Source organism: Mus caroli, chromosome 16 (assembly GCF_900094665.2).
Source record: "Mus caroli chromosome 16, CAROLI_EIJ_v1.1, whole genome shotgun sequence".
In the NCBI taxonomy this organism is placed as follows: domain Eukaryota; kingdom Metazoa; phylum Chordata; class Mammalia; order Rodentia; family Muridae; genus Mus; species Mus caroli.
This window is the reverse complement of record NC_034585.1, coordinates 53,137,618-53,156,314: the sequence shown is the minus strand read 5'-3', so window position 1 is coordinate 53,156,314 and position 18,697 is coordinate 53,137,618. Positions and strand designations below refer to the sequence as shown.

Sequence of the window (18,697 nt, the reverse complement as noted above, 5' to 3'; positions counted from 1 at the left end):
GTTTGGACCTCCTCCTGGCCGAAGAAGAAGGCCCAAAACAGAACCTTTCCCAAATGCTGTGTTGCTTTGGCAGGTCACAGAAGCTGTCAGCTTCTGTGGTGCACACTCTCACCTGTGCAGACTAAGTTCCTAAGTTCGGTGGAGTCCTGGATCCAAGATGGCGCTCCCTTCTCCTGAGGCAAAGGGCTCGCGTGCAGGGCGCGACCACTGTCCTCCGGCTGGGAGTGTGCTGGATGTCTGTGGCCCCAAAAGGGTGCTGCCTCAGCGGCTGGCTCTGTGGCTCCCGCCTGTCCCAGAATCTGTCTGCCTCTGTGGTGCACACTCTCACCTGTGCAGACTAAATTTCTAAGTTTGGCGAATTCCCGGATCCAAGATGGCGCTCCCTTCTCCTGAGAAGGGAAATTTTCAAATAGCCTGGACCTTTTTATAGCATATTGCTGTATTCTCTATGTTATTGTCATGGGGAGATTTATAGAAGAAAAAGATTAGTTCATCCAAGATTTAAAATACCAAAAAAAATGCCTGTATTATTTTGTTCAGCTATGTATTCCTGTCTTTTTTTTTTTTTTTCCAGAGCTGAGGACCGAACCCAGGGCCTTGTGCTTGCTAGGCAAGTGCTCTACCACTGAGCTAAATCCCCAACCCCTCAGCTATGTATTCTTAAGAATGTTAGTGGTATATATGATTGCCAAATTGGGCTAGGAAATATTAACAAAAGAAAAAAGTATCTAATAACAAATGGAAATGGTGAATATATATATATTGGCCAGTACAGAGAACACATACATGGACCACAGCATGAATATTACAGCATATTAAATACTTCTTCCATGCCATACAGCACATATATACACACATGCAGACACACAGGCACACACACATGATCAACATGATCATACTGCCTTCTAAGTGTTGCTGGTAAACATTGCCAGTCTGTAGGTAAAACCAGGACAGCAAAAAATGTTTGAACAAAGACATTAAGTTCATAGGAACTGGTTGTGGGGCACAGAGGAGCAATTTTGAAGAGCATTTGGTTTTGCATCTAGAAATTACAGCCCTAAATGCTGGAATTTCTTTGAGCATATTTTGTGTTAAAAGGCCAATTCAGAACATCTCAAATATTTTTCAATCAGCAAGAATTTCTCAAAGTATAACCGTGGGACTTTTCGTCATTCAGAGGCACCATGTGGAAAGAGAATTCTAGGCTGACTTACAGAAAAGAAATATGATTATGTTCTAACATATCAAAAAAGGTAGTAATAATCTGCCCACTAAAAAAAAAAAAGCATCAGTAGTAATGTAAAACACTTTGCCTAATTTTACAGGTTTGTGGAATATTTACTCTTTGAAACATAAGCAAAATGAACTTTAAAAATATCATTATTACATTTTTAAATTTTCTAAATTATATTTGGCATTAACTTAAAATTTACAAATGATGTTTAAAAATAAATATTGGCTACAAACAGAGATTTCTCTACATTCAAACATGGGTTCACCTATTAATGTGAAATTTTCTGTTTTCAGGTAGAAATGCCATGTAGACATTCTTCTGTACGTAGCCTTTGTATATGTTTGCACATGCTTGAGCTCAATGACGTAAAGTATTACCTCTCATGAGTTAGGGGCTTCCTGGGGCTGGTCTGGTCTTGCTGAGCTATTTCAGGAGATGGAGTTGGAAAAATATCTGGGATGAGCCCTCTGGAGGTCCCTCTAGGACGGTGCTTCTCAACCTTCCTAATACCACAACCCTTTATACAGTTCCTCATGGTGCTGATGTTGTTGATTTGCTGATGATATTGGTGGTGGTGCTGTTGATATTGTTGATGATGTTTTGTAAGGGTCCATAATTTTCTGAAGGATAGCCTGGATTCAAATAGTATGCAAAAGCAAAGAGTGTTTTATTCTGCAGAAGTTCAGCATGCTAGCGTCTCCCATTACCAAGATAGAGATGCCCCCAGTGAGCTCACAGACCTGATTTAAAGCACATTAGGGGAGGGGTAGGTGACCTCTATCTTAATCATTGGCTCTAACTCTAGGGACATTCCAGAACCATTAGTGGGGAGTGGGGGACTGGAAACTATTGCTGGGGATGTCTGGGAACTGCTGCTGACCCATTGTCCTTCTCTTAGGCCAGGTGGCAGGGCAGCTTCTGATGGCAGGGCAGTTTCTGACTGGCTGCCTGAAACCGAGGTTTTGTTTTTGTTCTTGTTTTTGTTTTGGGTTTTTTAGTAACTGACTTGCCTGGGCTTGACTGGACCTACCCAATTCTTAGAAATAGAGATTTAGGCCTGGTCTCCTGAACTGCCAACTTGAAGAAGGCTGTCATGGAATCAGCCTAGCCTGTCTCAGTTGATGTTGTTGTTGCAGTTTCTGTGATTTCACTTGGTTCTTCATATTTAATTATTTTATTTTATTTTTACTTTTCATTTTTAGGAAAATCAGAAAAACCTCAGTAACCTGGGTGTTGGTCAGTTTGTGTACATCAATGTTGATTTTTAACCTCCTCTTTGTGTTTGGAATTGAAAACTCCAATAAGAACCTAAAGACAAGTGATAGTGACATCAATGCTAACCCTGAAAATAACAAAATACCAGAAAGTGACACCATTGAAAACCCGAATCCCTCATGCACAGCCATTGCTGCCTTGCTCCACTACTTTCTGCTGGTGACATTCACCTGGAATGGACTCAGTGCCACACAACTCTATTTCCTTCTGATAAGAACCATGAAGCCTCTCCCTCGGCATTTCATTGTCTTCATCTCATTAGTCGGATGGGGTAAGTGTTTGCACCAACACTTAATTAGAAATTTCAACAAACACCCATTGGAGGGCTAACCATTCAGGGTAGGGGAAAAGAAAATAGAGCAATCACTAAGAACTCGTTCTGTCTAGTAGCTGACTCTCCAGTGAGGGATCTACACAGGTATACTGGACATATTATAAGCTAAATTAAAGGGTTTAATTTTTAAAACATCCCTTTATTAGTTTATGCTAGATTTGGAACATATGCAATTAATCTCCTAGCTACTTTGTTAATTATTTATTTATATCCTTCCCATCCCCAAATGTTGCCCTCCCTCCCAGTGCCTCCTCACAGAGTCTTGCCCACATCCTGAGGAGATGTCTCTCATAGCCTCTGAGAGGGTGCCACCAGGTATCCCTCTACTCTGGGGCATCAAGTCTCTACAGGATTAGGTGCATCCTCTCCCACTGAGGCCAGACAGGACAGCAATCTCACTAAAATCAGGAACAAGACAAGGCTGCCCATTCTCTCCATATCTATTCAATATAGTACTTAAATTCTAGCTAGAGCAATAAGACAACAGAAGGAGATCAAGGGTATACAAATTGGAAAGGAAGAAAGTCAAGGTATCAGCATTCACAGATGATATGACATTCACAGATGATATGACATTCACAGATGATATGATAGTATATATAAGCGGCCCCAAAAATTCTACCAGAGAACTCCTACAGCTGATAAACAATTTCAGCAAAGTGGCCAGATATAAAATTAACTCAAAGAAATCAGTAGCCCTCCTTTATACAAATGATAAATGGGCTGAGAAAGAAATTAAGGAAATGACACCCTTCATAATAGTCACAAATAATATAAAATATATTGGTGTAATTCTAACCATGCATGTGAAAGATCTGTATGAGAAGAACCTTCAAGTCCCTGAAGAAAGAAATCAGAGAAGACCTCAGAAGATGGAAAGATCTCCCATGCTGATGAATTGGTAGGATTAACATAGTGAAAATGTTCATCTTACCAAAAACAATCTCCATCAAAATTCCAACACAATTCTTCACAGACATGGAAAGAACAATTTTCAACTTCATATGGAAAAAATATCAATTCTGAACAATAAAATAACTTCTAGAGGAATCACCATCCCTGACCTCAAGCTGCACTACAGAACAATAGTGATAAAAACTGCATTGTAGCCAGGTGTGGTGGTGCATGTCTTTAATCCCAGCACTTGGGAGGCAGAGGCAGGTAGATTTCTGAGTTCGAGGCCAGCCTGGTCTACAGAGTGAGTTCCAGGACATCTAGGGCTACACAGAGAAACCCTGTCTCAAAACAAACAAACAACAAAACCATAAAAACAAAAAACTGCATTGTATTAGTATAGAGTCAAACAGGTTGATCCGTATAATAGAATTGAAGACCCAGAAATAAACCCACCCACCTATGGACACTTGATTTTTGACAAAGAAGCCAAAACCATACAGTGGAAAAAAAGAAAGCCAAATGGTGCTGGTCTGACTGGAAGTCAGCATGTAGAAGAATGCAAATAGATCCATATTTATCACCCTGCACAAAGCTCAAGTCCAAGTGGATCAAGAACCTCAACATAAAACCAAATACACTGAATCTAATAGAAGAGGATATGGAAAATAGCCTTGAACACATTGGAACAGAAGAAAATCTCCTAGCTACTTTAACAGTATTTAAAGGAAAGTAATCAGAGTGATTTGTTATGAAAAAAATTCTTGAACATTATGTTGTGTCCCAGGAAAGACAAAGGGAAGAACTGTTTCAGTCCTAATCAAATTTAAATTGTTCAAGTAAAAATAAATTGGAACATTTGGTGGTGAACATTGTTATTGGAAAATTAAGAAATGAGAAATCACATAGGATTGGTATTTACAGAACACTAAAAAATAGAAAGAGAAGAGGAAAATTCTACTTTAATTCTACTGCTGGCCATGGGTCAGTATATTGTCCAAAGAGGAAAAAGAATACATCTAAAGAGGTCAGATGTATAATTTACTCAAAGTCTTTTATAATTAATTTCCATCTTGGATAAAGTATTAACCTCTTCCCTCTCTTTATCACTTAGGAGTTCCAGCAATAATAGTAGGTGTGACGATTGGGAGTATTTATGCCCTGAGTGGGAACAAGAGATTCTGGGAGTTAGACTATCGGCAAGAGGAAATGTAAGTTTTAGCTCTTTAAACTACTTTGACATAAAAGGATATGTGTTCATTGATATTCGCTCCAAGTGTCCAACTTTCACTTTATAAATGCCACATTTTATAACGGTTATTTTAAGTTCTCAAAAAATATGTTGTATTTTAGATACAATAACACAGAAATTTCCTATGCTATTTCCTGAAAAGGAAGTATCCACCAGATAAGTCTGAAATTTCTCATATTAAAATTACATTCTTTTGGTTAGTCAAAAAATCATGCAGCATAAATGTTATGGTCTTAGTAATCCTGTGTCTTAGTTTCTTCATCTAGAGTGTGGATGGCAGTTATAGCAATTTTACTTAAGGTTGTTATGAAGGGATGTCAATCAACCCTGAAAACATCAACATTTAAGGACTCTAGATGTCTCACTCAGATGAACTCATTGTGTTAAACATGATTATAATAATAACTATCTAATGGTGATGGATCATATATCACAAATTCTTGCTTGGTCACCAGCATGAACAATTAACTGTTTATATTGGACAATACCTGACTGTACAGTGTTTGGTTGTTATGTGGGAAGAAGAGAAGACAGTTGAGCTGAGCTGAACTCAGGCTCCATACTTTACTTGTATTTCTCTCACCAGATAGCAGCTGTCCTGTAGCTTATCCATCCTTCTCTTGTATCACCCTGCCATCCATATCCCCAAATCCCACATTAACTTTTAAGCCAACTCACCTGAACAATCATAATGACACTTGAACATCCCAGAGAAGGCTATGGTGTCAAGGGACTCATTCAAGCTGTAAGGCTGACTGCCTGGCTGGATTTCACATCCTAGACTTTTTGTTTCATTAGATTTTGAAATCTCTTTGAGTTTTAAACCTTAAATTTCACAGTTAGAAATACAAGATGTGGATATCTCATGGGAGAGATAATTTATTCTCATCACATCATTAATTTCTTGCCATTAATTTTCTATTCATTTCTACCCCAGGCATAGAGCTTTCATGAGAGAGAAGCCAGATTATGTAAGTTTAGTCACACTGAACTATCACTAATTTATAGTGGGCCCTTTCCTAAGCACAGTGTTAGCCACTGAGGACAGCACCAGGCCACTGATAATTACAGATGGGGGAAAGGAGAGGCTATGTAATGTGATCATCCAGATCACCCTACTACCTTCTGCCACATACTCTTGCCATCAAAGGTTCTGATTCTCTGCCCAGAGTTCCATTTATAGGGTCCCTCACCCAGTTCTCTGACCTGTTGTTTTCTCCCCATGAGCCTAGTTACCCCACCTGGGGATCCATCCTATAATCAGCCACCAAACCCAGACACTATTGCATATGCCAGCAAGGTTTTGCTGAAAGGACCCTGATATAGCTGTCTCATGTGAGGCTATGCCAGTGCCTGGCAAATACAGAAGTGGATGCTCACAGTCAGCTATTGGATGGATCACAGGGCCCCCAATGGAGGAGCTAGAGAAAGTACCCAAGGAGCTAAAGGGGTCTGCAGCCCTATAGGTGGAACAACAATATGAACTAGCCAGTACCCCCAGAGCTTGTGTCTCTAGCTACATATGTAGCAGAAGATGGCCTAGTCAGGCATCATTGGGAAGAGAGGCCCCTTGGTCTTGCAAACTTTATATGCCCCACTACAGGGTAATGCCAGGGCCAAGAAGTGGGAGTAGGTGGGTAGGGGAGCAGGGCGGGGGGGAGGGTATAGAGAATTTTCAGGATAGCATTTGAAATGTAAATAAAGAAAATATGTAATTTTTTTAAAAAGGCAAAGAAGAAAATACAGTCCAGGCCACACGCTCTTGATGCACTACCTCAGTTCTCTACACTGTCATCAGATAGACTATCATACTCTCTGATAGGGGCAGGGTTGGTGTTAACCATGGGAACTCATAAGATATTGGTGGTGAATTTTTCCAGTGTATGCTATAGAGTTTAAACTGGGTCTTTCCATATTCCATGGCAAAATAACCAAACCATTTAGCCCATCTAAAGTCTATATAAGATGCTCAGTAGACTCCACATCTTTATTATCAGTCTACATCCTGTGACCCTCTTTTTTCCTAGAAAGTCTGACTGCAGAAATTTCCTAGGACTGTAGAAATTAGCCTTACTAAGACCCATTTTCCTCCTCCTCCTCCTCCTCTTGGTCCTCCTCCTCCTCCTCGGCAGTCTGCATCTCAAGGTATGAGTCACTGGATTCAGAATAACGTGCATAAGAGATGCAGTGAGAACAAAGTACCATAATCCGTCTTAAACTAAAGCCACAGATAGAGCGAGAGAGTGGTCCTGATACATGTTTTCCTATAGAAGCTGATATCTAAGAATATGTTCCTACAGGTTTTCCCAACCTTGGACCACTGGAGATGCTTACAAACAAACGTACATGCACAACAAATGATGGTTCTCATAATTTATACCTTTGAGCATGTGCAGGGGGTGCTTTGTAATTACACCATAACAGCTATCCTCCAATGACAGATGAAAGTCAAGCGATTCTGCACATTCTTAAGATAAACTTAATACTCTCTAATTATCTTATTTAGAGATGGAGCCACTCTGTTAAAGGCAGACCACCCAGCTACCTTTTCATTCTTTCTTTCTTATCCTCTCTCAAGAAAAACAAAAAATAAGTACAAAACCAAAATACAAAAGAAACACGCGTACACACAAACCTCCCCAAAACTGAAAATCAAACAAGCAGAATGAAAACAAGAAAGATGCCAATAAGCAAAAAATGCCCAAACAACTTAAAACCAAACAAAAAGTCCTCACAAATATCACTGAATATGTTATGCGTTGGCCAGCTTCTCCAGAGCATGAGGCCTGACCCTAGAGTGTGGTTGATATATCTGTTGAGACTCCATTGGAGAAAACTCATTTTGTGGCAACATGCACAAAACCTACCCAGTTTGAAGCCAAATGGAGTCTCTGGTAATTTTTTAATGCTTTTTGTAAAAAAAAAGAAAAGATCTATATAATATGTGTATGTGTGTATATGCTAGACAGTATTTAGGATACCAAGGCATTATCATACATGCAGATACAGGTAGAGGCCAGAAGAATGTTAGATTCCCTAGAAGCAGAATTACAGGTGGTTCTAAGCTGCATAGTGTGGTTGCTGACAACCAACCCCGTCCCCTCCCCCCTCAAAAAACCCAAAAAAACAAAAAACAAAACATGAAAACAAAAACAAAAACAAAACAAAAAACCAGAACCCAGCAGCCAACCCCTGGGCCACCTTTCCAGACCTTGTTTTGTTTTTGTTTTATATCTTTGTTGTTTTGTTTTTGTAAATTGTATGCTGTGCTGTCTGCTGAAATTTCTTGTCTTTCCTTTGAAAACTACTCAGGACAATGATACCAGTCATCTTGAATTCTCCTCCACTCAACAGTTAAACAATCATTACATTATTTCTCCTTACTTTTTCCAGGTAGGATCTCCTAGCCTTGCACTTGCAAAATAACCAAGGATGTTCTTGAACTCCTAGTCTTCCTGCCTCTACCTCCTAAGTGCTGAGTGTGCAAGTGTGTACTACCAGCCTGGTCTTTCTTCTTCCTTTTAAATGGTCTTTACCAAGACTGTTTGTTAGCACCTCTCCTACTGCATGTACCTTACAATACAATGAACTCCTACATGGTTTCCCCCCTTTTGCTCAAGTCCTGCTCTCATCACTGTCTCTGGGGTAATACTTTTAAACCTAAAGCAGTTCATTCTATGTCTCTCTCCCTCATCCAGGATGCAAGCAATTGCTCACGGAGCTCCAGAGTGGTTCCCATGCATCCACACACCTCATGCATTTACTCATTCTGAGACTCACTAGCCTCCTTTTCTTTCATTTGTGCATTGGCTCAATGTTTCTCTTTTTAATTAATTAATTACATCCCAAATGCTGCCCCTGCTCCCAGTCCCCCTTACAGAGTTCCTTTACCCCCTTCTCCTCTCAGAGGGTATGGCTCCCTTGGCACATCAAGTCTCTGCAGGATTAGGCGTATCTTCTCCTACCGAGGCCAAAATAGACAGCCATGAAGACTGAGCTGTGTGTCTGCTACATAGGTGCCTCTGGTGTTTGTCCATGTGTGCTCTTTGGTTGGTGATTCAGCCTCTGAGAGCCCCTAAGGGTCCAGGTTAGTTGACTCTGTTCATCGTCCTGTGGAGTTCCAATCCCCTTTAGAGCCTTCAATCCTTTCCCCAACTCTTCCATAAGAGCCCCTGACTTCCACCCAGTGTTTGGCTGTGGGTATCTGCATCTATTTCAGTGAGCTGCCTCTCACAGGGCACTCATGGTTATCTTCTGGCCTCCATAGGCATGTACATATACATGTGAACATTCACACACACACACACATACACACACACACACATACACACACCACTAAGTATTACTATAGAATATTAGGTAATAGAGTAAAAATGCTAAATTAATTAATAAAGTGTTTTCTATTCTCCAATGATCTCTAAGATATGCTAAGGAAGTTTTAGAACATTTATTGAATGATATCATCTGTTTAGAAAAATTAAGGGAACATGTATGTTTGCTAATGTTTATAATAAAATGTTTATATAATGCTCTAAGGATACATCAGAAATACTGGTGAAATTTGGAGCTGGAAATATTGTCCTTCTACAGTAGTTTATACCTTTCATATTATGAGCCAGGATAAGATACATATCCATAAGTAGAATAGGAGTGATGGCTTGCCTAAGGTTGGGTACCTCGTAAATGTCAGGAAGTAACATCTAAACTCAAGACTGTTGAAGGCATAGGAGTGCACGTATTAGTACTTTTCTGTTGCTGTGGTAGGATATCCTTTTAGAAGCAGCTTAGAGAAGCAAGTTTTATTTTGGATTACGGTTGCATGGGGGAGCAGTCCAACCTGCCTGAGAAGTCACAACAGTGGAAACATGAGGCCACCCTAAAAAGTGGCCAAGCAGAGCTTAGGCATTCATCTATACACAGAAAGTAGAGAGGGGACAGGGAGTAGAACCTTGAAGCCTATGTAATATAAAGTATAAACCTACAAAGTATGAAGTATAAAACCTTAAAGCACACTTTCAGTGTACTTCCTCCTGCAAGTCTCTGCCTCTGAAAGGTTCCATAACCTTCAGCAAACAGTGCCACCAACTGGGAACCAAGTGGTCAATGCATGAGCCTGGGGGTGGCATTTGTCCTTCAAATCACAACAGGGTATATAACTCAGTAGTAGAACTATTAACTAGCAATACCCTATGTCCTGTGTTACAGGATATTTGATCACACTGTGAACCCCAAGATTTTGATATTTACTGGGAAAACCTGTTTTTAGTTAAGGTGTGGATCCGCCTTAGCACACACCATTAATCCAAGAGCTTTCCTCTTCAATATTGTAAACAGGATTAAAAGAAGGCCATTGGTCAAGAGGATCAAGCAACCAGTTGAACATAGGAAGTAAACGCAGGATTATTAAGAAAAAATCGTAGAGAGTAAGATGAGTCAGGGGTATGGATATAGAGACACACAGGGAGTAGAATGGAGGGACATTTGGTTTGAAGGGAGTTTATTGAGACAGCTTGAAAGAGGGGCACTGCTTCTGGGACATTGGCTAAGGAGAAAGGTCAGCTGGGTGCTTTTTCTGCCTTTCTGAGCTAGGAGGCTTTCACCCCAGCATCTGACTCCTGAGTCTTCACTGTTGGTATCTGACTCAAAGTGTATTTTACCTTCTGCTGGTCCACAATGACTCAAGGAAATTTTGGCAGAACCAACTTTTCTACTAGGCTAAATTATTGAAATTAACCTCGGATGTGTAAGAAGCCAAGGGATATTCTTATCAAGGACTTCAGTTCCATGGATGTCAATAGTAGTAATAGCAAAAGGAATTGCTACTTGTTCTTTCCTTAGTTTGCTGAAATATTTTTTTTCCCCACAGTTGCTGGCTGGCTGTTCCCAAGAACAATGATTATGCAAGAAGTCCACTTTTGTGGTCGTTCATCATACCTGTAACCATTATCCTCATCACCAACATTACTATATTTGTCATAATCACAGTCAAAGTGTTGTGGAAGAACAACCAGAACCTAACAAGGTGAGACTCTCCAGGACTCATGTATATATAACACAGCAAGGACTAACGTATATGTAACACAGCACCTCAGTACACCTCAGACCCCTGCAGAAGGTTTCAACATCTGCACAAACCAAGGGCATAGGGTATTCAAGAGAGATTTCCCAGTGAACTTTGTCCGAGGAGATGGATATTCTCCCCTTCTCTTCTAACCTCAGTGGTCCTGTGTTATGCACAGCATTGTATAACACACTTCTGTAACACATTGGCCCAAGCAAAAATTAAACCACACAGTTTCAAGAAAATATCTTCTCTTCAAAAGCTCCCCTCCAAATTCAGGAAACAAAATTTGAATACTTGAATAAGAGAGTTATAAGGAGGCAGGTGCTAGCATTCATGTTTTCAATTTGAAACTTGCTACCTGCGGAGTTTGGATTATACAGTAGCTTCAAACCTTCCAAAATGTATTCCAAGTATACAACATTTTGAGACTTCCCTTACAAATGGATTCTCTCATTTAGTGACACTGAGACAGTGAGTTGGGTGGCTTACCAGGTCCCACCCAACTGCATGTCTTCTGAATGTGATTTCTCTGGCCCCAGTAGGTGGTCTTATTGTTATCTCTACTATTCAACAAGAGCTTTAGGAAGGATAAAGATCAGAACCCCCTGAATGCATACATGCTGTAACCTCCTGCCCGGGGTTTACGGCAGATGGGGCAGAACATAGTACAGATGAAGCTATAAGCTCAGGCGGAATTCTGCAAGCCTGTTCATTCCAAGCATCCTTTCCATACGGACGTCTGTATGTTACACTCAGCCCACAGGTGGATCTACTTCCTGAGGACAGATAAATGAAAACTACCATCTTTCATGAGAATGCAATCTTAAGTATGTGCTTTACAAATCAAAGTATTACATTTCATACATGGTTAATAGCTCCTATTTAAAGGCTATATGGAGAAATTTCCATTCTCCCTAAGCATTAAAATATACATTTTAGTAATGTTGGGGGGGGAACACTTTGGTGGTGGGTTCTTAGACTAGTTGTATATTAGATTATATTTCATATATATATATATATATATATATATATATATATATATATAACATAATTTTGGGTCACAGATAACAATCAAATTTGTATGCCTCAATTTTGAATGACAAGCCTCTGGTTTTTAAATTGGCTTAATAACAATGAGGAGGATACATAATTTGTTTCAGCTAACCCTCCTTCATGTGCTAGCTAGATACAAACCAAATCACTCCAACACTTAAGGACTTACAATGACAAAGTACTATATGCCATAGGCTTGCACAATGCAAGTAGTTTAGGATAAGCACGTTCAAGTGTTACTAGGTAAGTTATGATGAATCCATTCCATACATAGTTGCTGGAAGTTAATTGATTGTTGGTGATCTTGGGTGGCAGCTTTTTCAGTTGGGGAAGTTTATTTGTGCTTTGTGTTGCTTTTTAGTAAATCCTCTATTACCTCAGCTCATACCTCTTAATATATTGCTATTATAAACTGATATGGTGGGTTTACATTTTGGTGAGTACAGAGCTGAAAATAAGCATAACTAAGACATAAAGAAGTGGGAAAATGTCTGACCAGCAAGAAGAGCAGGAGAATAAGTTCCAATTTGCCTGAGTAAAGGAAGCATGGGGATTTTATTTGGGGAGCCTATACATATTTACATAGGGGATATGTATATATCGCGGAATATGTATATATACTTGGAATACAACTCACAGGGAGGTCCAATTTAGAATCATAACTTAAAAGATGGTAGACACGTGTTTTGGGCAGTTAGCTCAATGTCTCAGAGCACACATGTAAAAATTAAAAGGACAGTCAGAAATACCTCTGAACACATAACCATTTTGCACTACAAAGTTTTTACTGAAAATAAAGAGAAAGGTATTTTTGAGAGTATTCTAACATGGGAGTCTGGTCCTGAAGAGGCCTGGTTCACCCACTCACTAACACTGTCAGGTTCTCAAGAGCAAGAAGAGCAGGCTTGCTCTCCTGGCCATAGGAAGTCACACAGTCAAGACCAGATACTGGGGGTATAGACTTCCATAAGAGAGAGGATCAGTTGGCTTCTAAATCTTATTTTTATATCATCTCAAGGCATAAGAAGTTCCCACGTATCCCAGTCTCCCTATGGAATTCTTCACCAGTTGATCTGTTAATAATAGCAAAAATCCCATTTAAAAAAATAGCAATTCCTCATGAACTTTCCTATGTAGTATGAAAGGAATGGTTTGCCTGCACTTTGAAGGGAATGTTAGGGTCATTTAAAACAGTGGGATCACATTTTCTTCCGAGGGTGATAAGGTATGTATGGTACAACATTAAGTAAGCAAAGTCGATGGGCAGTTGAACATGCTTGCTAGCTATGAGTAGTGATGACTCAAGTAAGCCAAACCCTAACACTCCATATTTTCTCATTTTCTTATTTTCTCATGTAGCACAAAAAAAGTTTCATCCCTAAAGAAGGTTTTCAGCACACTATCTATCGCTGTTGTTTTTGGAGTTACCTGGATCTTGGCATATGCTATGCTAATTAGTAACGATGACATCAGGATTGTTTTCAGCTACATATTCTGTCTTTTCAACACCACTCAGGTATGGTATAGATGGTCAGAAAGAAGCAGAATATGTGTCACCCTGGACCAGTGTTCCTGGTAAACTCCCTGAGGGCCATTGCTTAGTTACCTTTAGGGGGATCTATATTAAATAGACTTCATGAGAAGAACAAAAGCTTCCTGTGTCCCTTTCTGGCTTGGGGGTACCAGAGTAAGATCTTTATAGGTTTGGCATATAACACCTCTTCTCTGATTAAATCATACCTCATGAGGCAAAACACTTCCTTTCTTTTCTCCCATGCAGAGAGTGTACATTGGTTGGAATGGGCAATGGTTATTATTCTTGAACTGTAAATTTTGTAGGTTTGTTGAATTTTTTCTTTCATTTTTTTTCTTAATGTGTTAAGATTGGATTTAGGTCCTTCATTTTTATCTATCTTTTCTGTAAAATCTTAATTACATTTATTATTATTTTAATATATTTTAATTTAATGCATGCCATGGAATATATCTCAGAGGTCAGAAGACAAAATGCAAAAGTCCGTTTTCTCCTTCCACCATGTGGGCCCTGTGCATAGAGAGCTTAGATCCTCAACCCTGGTGGCAGGCACCTTACCCTCTGCGAAGTCTCACAGGCCCAGAAGCAAAATATTCACCCTGGGGAAAACAAACTGCTTATTCTGGAGTTACTGGGTGTACTGGCTGGTTTTGTGTGTCAACTTGACACAGGCTGGAGTTATCACAGAGAAAGGAGCCTCCCTTGAGGAAATGTCTCCATGACAAACAGCTGTAAGGCATTTTCTCAATTAGTGATCAAGGGTGGGAGGGCCCATTGTGGATGGTGCCATCCCTGGGCTGAGTAATCTTGGGTTCTATAAGAAAGCAGGCTGAGCAAGCCAGTAAGTAACATCCCTCCATGCCTCTGTGTTAGCTCCTGCTTCCTGATTGCTTGAGTTCCAGTCCTGACTTCCTTTGGTGATAAACAGCAATGTGGAAGTGTAAGCTGAATAAACCCTTTCTTCCCAATTTGCTTCTTGGTCATAACGGTGAAGGAATAGAAACCCTGATTAAGACACTGGGTCTGAAGTTTTAAAATAAACAATAAAGCTGAAGACCCCTAGTTCAGTGGGGATTCTCTGAGCTTACTAGTATCTTCATCTGGTTCTTTTAACCGTTAAGTGCTAAAATTTTCCATCACGGATTGACTCTGTTTGGTCCCTTGTTGCATTTTGCCAGTGGGTGTCATGTGTTTTGAGTGAAGACAGAGAAAACACTCATCTTCATGATATAGATATAAAGTTATTATATTTTCTAGATGAATTGGCCCTTTCATCATTTGTAGTAAGATGCCTTTTTAATTTCTGATAGTGCCTTTTGTCATAAGGTATAATTTATCTATCACCTAGTCTTGTTATGTGCATTGGTTATATGATCACATGTGTGCACATGCATGAATATATGTATGTATGCATGTGTTTGCATTTGCTATGGACCTCTGTACCTTTAAAGACTATTGTATGTAGGCACCAAATGCATGAGCCTCACTTTTTTGTCTATTGTAAGAGTCTCCACTTTACTAGAGGGTAAGGCTCATTTGGATCTAATATACTCATTGATGTAACTCATTGATGTCAGTTGTTATTTTACAATTTGTCTTCTGTGCTCATTTAGATTTGTGTGTGTGTGGGGGGGGGAGAAATAATCTTTGCAAGTAAAGAGAAGAGTTATTTATGTAATAAGTTTTCTTTCTTGGACAAGACATAGTAATTACCATAAAACCCATTTCTTTTGTAATAACAAAACCATTTATAATCCTTTCCTTGCACACATATGGACTGTTAAATGTGAATTGTTGTAGCATAACACTTATATATATAACAATATGCAACTCTAAAGAAAACCAAACGACCATACAGTTGCTCATCATTCCTTGATTTCGTGCATTATCTCCCTGCCTCCGTATTCACTTCTGATCCATTTTCCATTATTCCTTAGTATCATTTTTCTTTCTGCCCCCTCTCTCTATCTCTATTTCTCTCTCCCTCCCTCTCTCCCTTTTCCCTGCCCCTTCCCTTCTATCTATCTGTCCCCCTCTCTCCCTCTCTGACTCACTCTCTCTCTCTCTCTCTCTCTCTCTCTCTCTCTCTCTCTCTCTCTCTTCTTTCTGTCAGACTATATTTCTTCAGGAGAAGAACATCCACATTACTAACTGGAAGGGTTGTGAGCAGTGAAGAATGTCATACTGACTAACCATTTTGTGTATCTCATGGATGTGAAGCATCCTATAGCAAAATTCTGTTTCCTGGGGGAAATGACCATAGGTTCAGAACTCCATGAGCTAGAATGTGGCTTCCAAGTCAGCAAATGGTAAATGTTTCAGTTTTCTGTGTTTTGTGTCCAGCTAGAACACACATCAGGTAATAGTTGAGTTGTTTTCAGTACAGTTGCACTTGCTTCTACCTTGATCACAATCCCCCAGCTAAGAAATAAGAGCATGTCAACATACAGGTATAGTGTTTAGTTTTACGCTGTACCTGCCTTAACTCTGGGGAGGTGAGGTGTGTTACCCCCGCCCAGCTTCCCTTAAATTCTCAGACAAAACACACTGTCTTAGTTATGGTTTTACTGCTGTGAACAGATACCATTTCCTTATAGGCAACTCCTATAAGGTAAACATTTAATTGGGGCTGACTTATAGGTTCAGAGGGTCAGTCCATTATCATTAAGATAGGAGCATGGCAGCATCCAGGTAGGAATGGTACAGGCAGAGCTGAGGGTTCAACATCTTCATCCGAATGCTGGTAGTGGAAAACTGACCACTCATTTGTTTTTCATTCCTCTGCTACCCACTTCCTCCCCACTTTTGAGTATAATTGATTATTATTATGACTCCATTTTAATTCACATCCCAGTAATCAATAACACTTTGAATTTGGGGATAAGTTCATGATGTAGTAGTATGCATTCATAACTTCTTTCATAAGGAACTTAAAAATTGATATTTTATAGCATCCAGTAAAATGAAGGGTGTCATAACAATAGAATCTGCCTGCCACCCCCTCCCTTGTGCTGCCATTTTCTTATGTCCTACATGTGCATACAGAATAAACCCCACAAATCAATGTTACTTTTCCTGAAAAAGACATATACATCTAAAGAAAATTATAGGTAAAACTTTATATTAGGCCATGTGTCAACCACTTCCAGGACCTTTCCTTCCTTTCTGAAGATTCGAATGTCACATATCATTTCCCTTGAGTCCAAAGTCAATCCTTAGGGTTCTTTGCAACTTATGGTTCCTTGTAATTTATGGTTTTGGTGACTAAGCATTTTCTTTTAACTTTTATCTGTTTTGTTCTTATTCTTGAAGGACTTTTTTTATTAGATATGGAACTCTGGGCTGGGTGAGCCTCCCCCTCCCCCTGCTTTTGGCATTTTAGAGAAGTAATTTCACACTCTGCTACATATCCTAATGAGATGTCCTCAGCCATTCATACTGTTCTACTGTACACAAATGTGCTATTTTTCTCTGCTTACATCACAGTTTTCCTCCTAGCTTTAGCATTCAGTATGTCTATGGCGTACACAGCTCTTACCTTCTTTGCATGTATTTTTCTCAGGATGGCTGAACTGCTAGAATCTTTTATAGTTTTTCCTCCTTTTCTCTCCTCTTCCTTCTGAGAATGCCTTGATGCGAGGCCATTTGGTTTTGCCCTGCAGATCCCAGAGAGCTGTTCATCTTGCTCATTCTTCTTGCTAGTCATTATACTACTGGAGTTAGTTACTTATTCAAGATCTTCCAGTCCCTTCGTTTGGTTCCTAGAACCCCCATGGTGGTCAGAACTGACTCCTACAGAATCCTCTGGCACTCACCCAAACAGTGTGTCGAGTGTGCACCCACACGTTTGCACACGATAAACAAGCAAAATTGTTTAAAACCTGAAAGAGATGAACCTGTTGGTTCTTAATTCTATCACATTTTGTCACATGGATCTACCATCACCTCCTTACTTTTAAATATCATGCCTCGTCAATAACATTACCTTGTACATATAATTTTCTGTAATTATTTTAAATATTTTTGTTATATTTTTAAAGTCTATTGATTACAATCCTTGATTATTAATGATTACTATAAAGTTCAACTTTCATTTTTTGGAGTGAAACGGCATCTACTGGTCCTCCCCCCACCCCCCATCCTTTAAAAGTAATATGTGTGAACAAAAAAAAAAATTTTTTTTTTTTTTTGCAATACTGGAAATCTGAACCAGGGCCTCTTGTTATACAAACACAGTTACTGCTGAGTTATAGTCTGAGAGAAAGAATACTATTAATATTGTATAATTGTTTATTGTCTCCTAAATTTATGGTACAATTTAAAATTTACTACATGATTGACACTGTCAACAATATTTTCTCTTGAAAATATTAAATTATATTTGATATCTGTATTAACTAAATTGTATTATAGATAAAACACTCCATTTAAAAAGTTTCCAAGGTATCTTATTGGATTGTCCTATTGTCCTGACTTCTTTTTAAAGTGAATGGCACATCAGTGATAGTATTTTTGAGTAACCACTTCAGTAGAATGTGAAAAAAACACTGAAAAATTTGCTGGCTGATTTCTGTAGATGCAGTACATTAACTGAAATTTTTTGGCACCAAATTATTTATAAAAACGCTGAATTGCTGCAGAACTTTCCTCATTGATATTTGACACCCTTTAAGTGATAATTTTGGATTCATTTTAGACTATTTGAAGTTTAAAAATGCTACAAAGTTCCCAAATACCCAGCACCAAACATTAGAACTAATAATTACATCTTTAGAATTTTCTTTAAAATGCTGAGTGTGCACCAAGTGCATGCCTGATGTCCATGCAGGCTAGAAGAGGTAGTAAAGTTACATATGGCTATGATGTGGATCTTGGGATTCAAACCCAGATCATTTGGAAGGGCAGTGAACACTTTTAACTGCTGAGCCACCTTTCTAGTCAAAAAATAATATCTTCTTTGCACAACAAAATTATAGAAGAAAACTTCCCAAATCTAAAGAAAGAGATGCCCATGAACATACAAGAAGCCTACAGAACTCCAAATAGGCTGGACCAGA

General features: G+C 39.2%; 1 protein-coding gene across 1 annotated transcript in view; it reads left to right on the top strand.

The window, feature by feature from the left end:
- Adgrg7 (adhesion G protein-coupled receptor G7) overlaps nucleotides 1–18,697 on the top strand; it is a 65,640-nt gene that overhangs the window by 45,966 nt on the left and 977 nt on the right. The window contains exons 12-15 of the mRNA XM_021184877.1: nucleotides 2,437–2,780; nucleotides 4,852–4,948; nucleotides 10,856–11,011; nucleotides 13,466–13,622. Of these exons, the coding sequence (XP_021040536.1) occupies nucleotides 2,437–2,780; nucleotides 4,852–4,948; nucleotides 10,856–11,011; nucleotides 13,466–13,622 (754 nt within the window). The remainder of the gene's footprint in view (nucleotides 1–2,436; nucleotides 2,781–4,851; nucleotides 4,949–10,855; nucleotides 11,012–13,465; nucleotides 13,623–18,697) is intronic.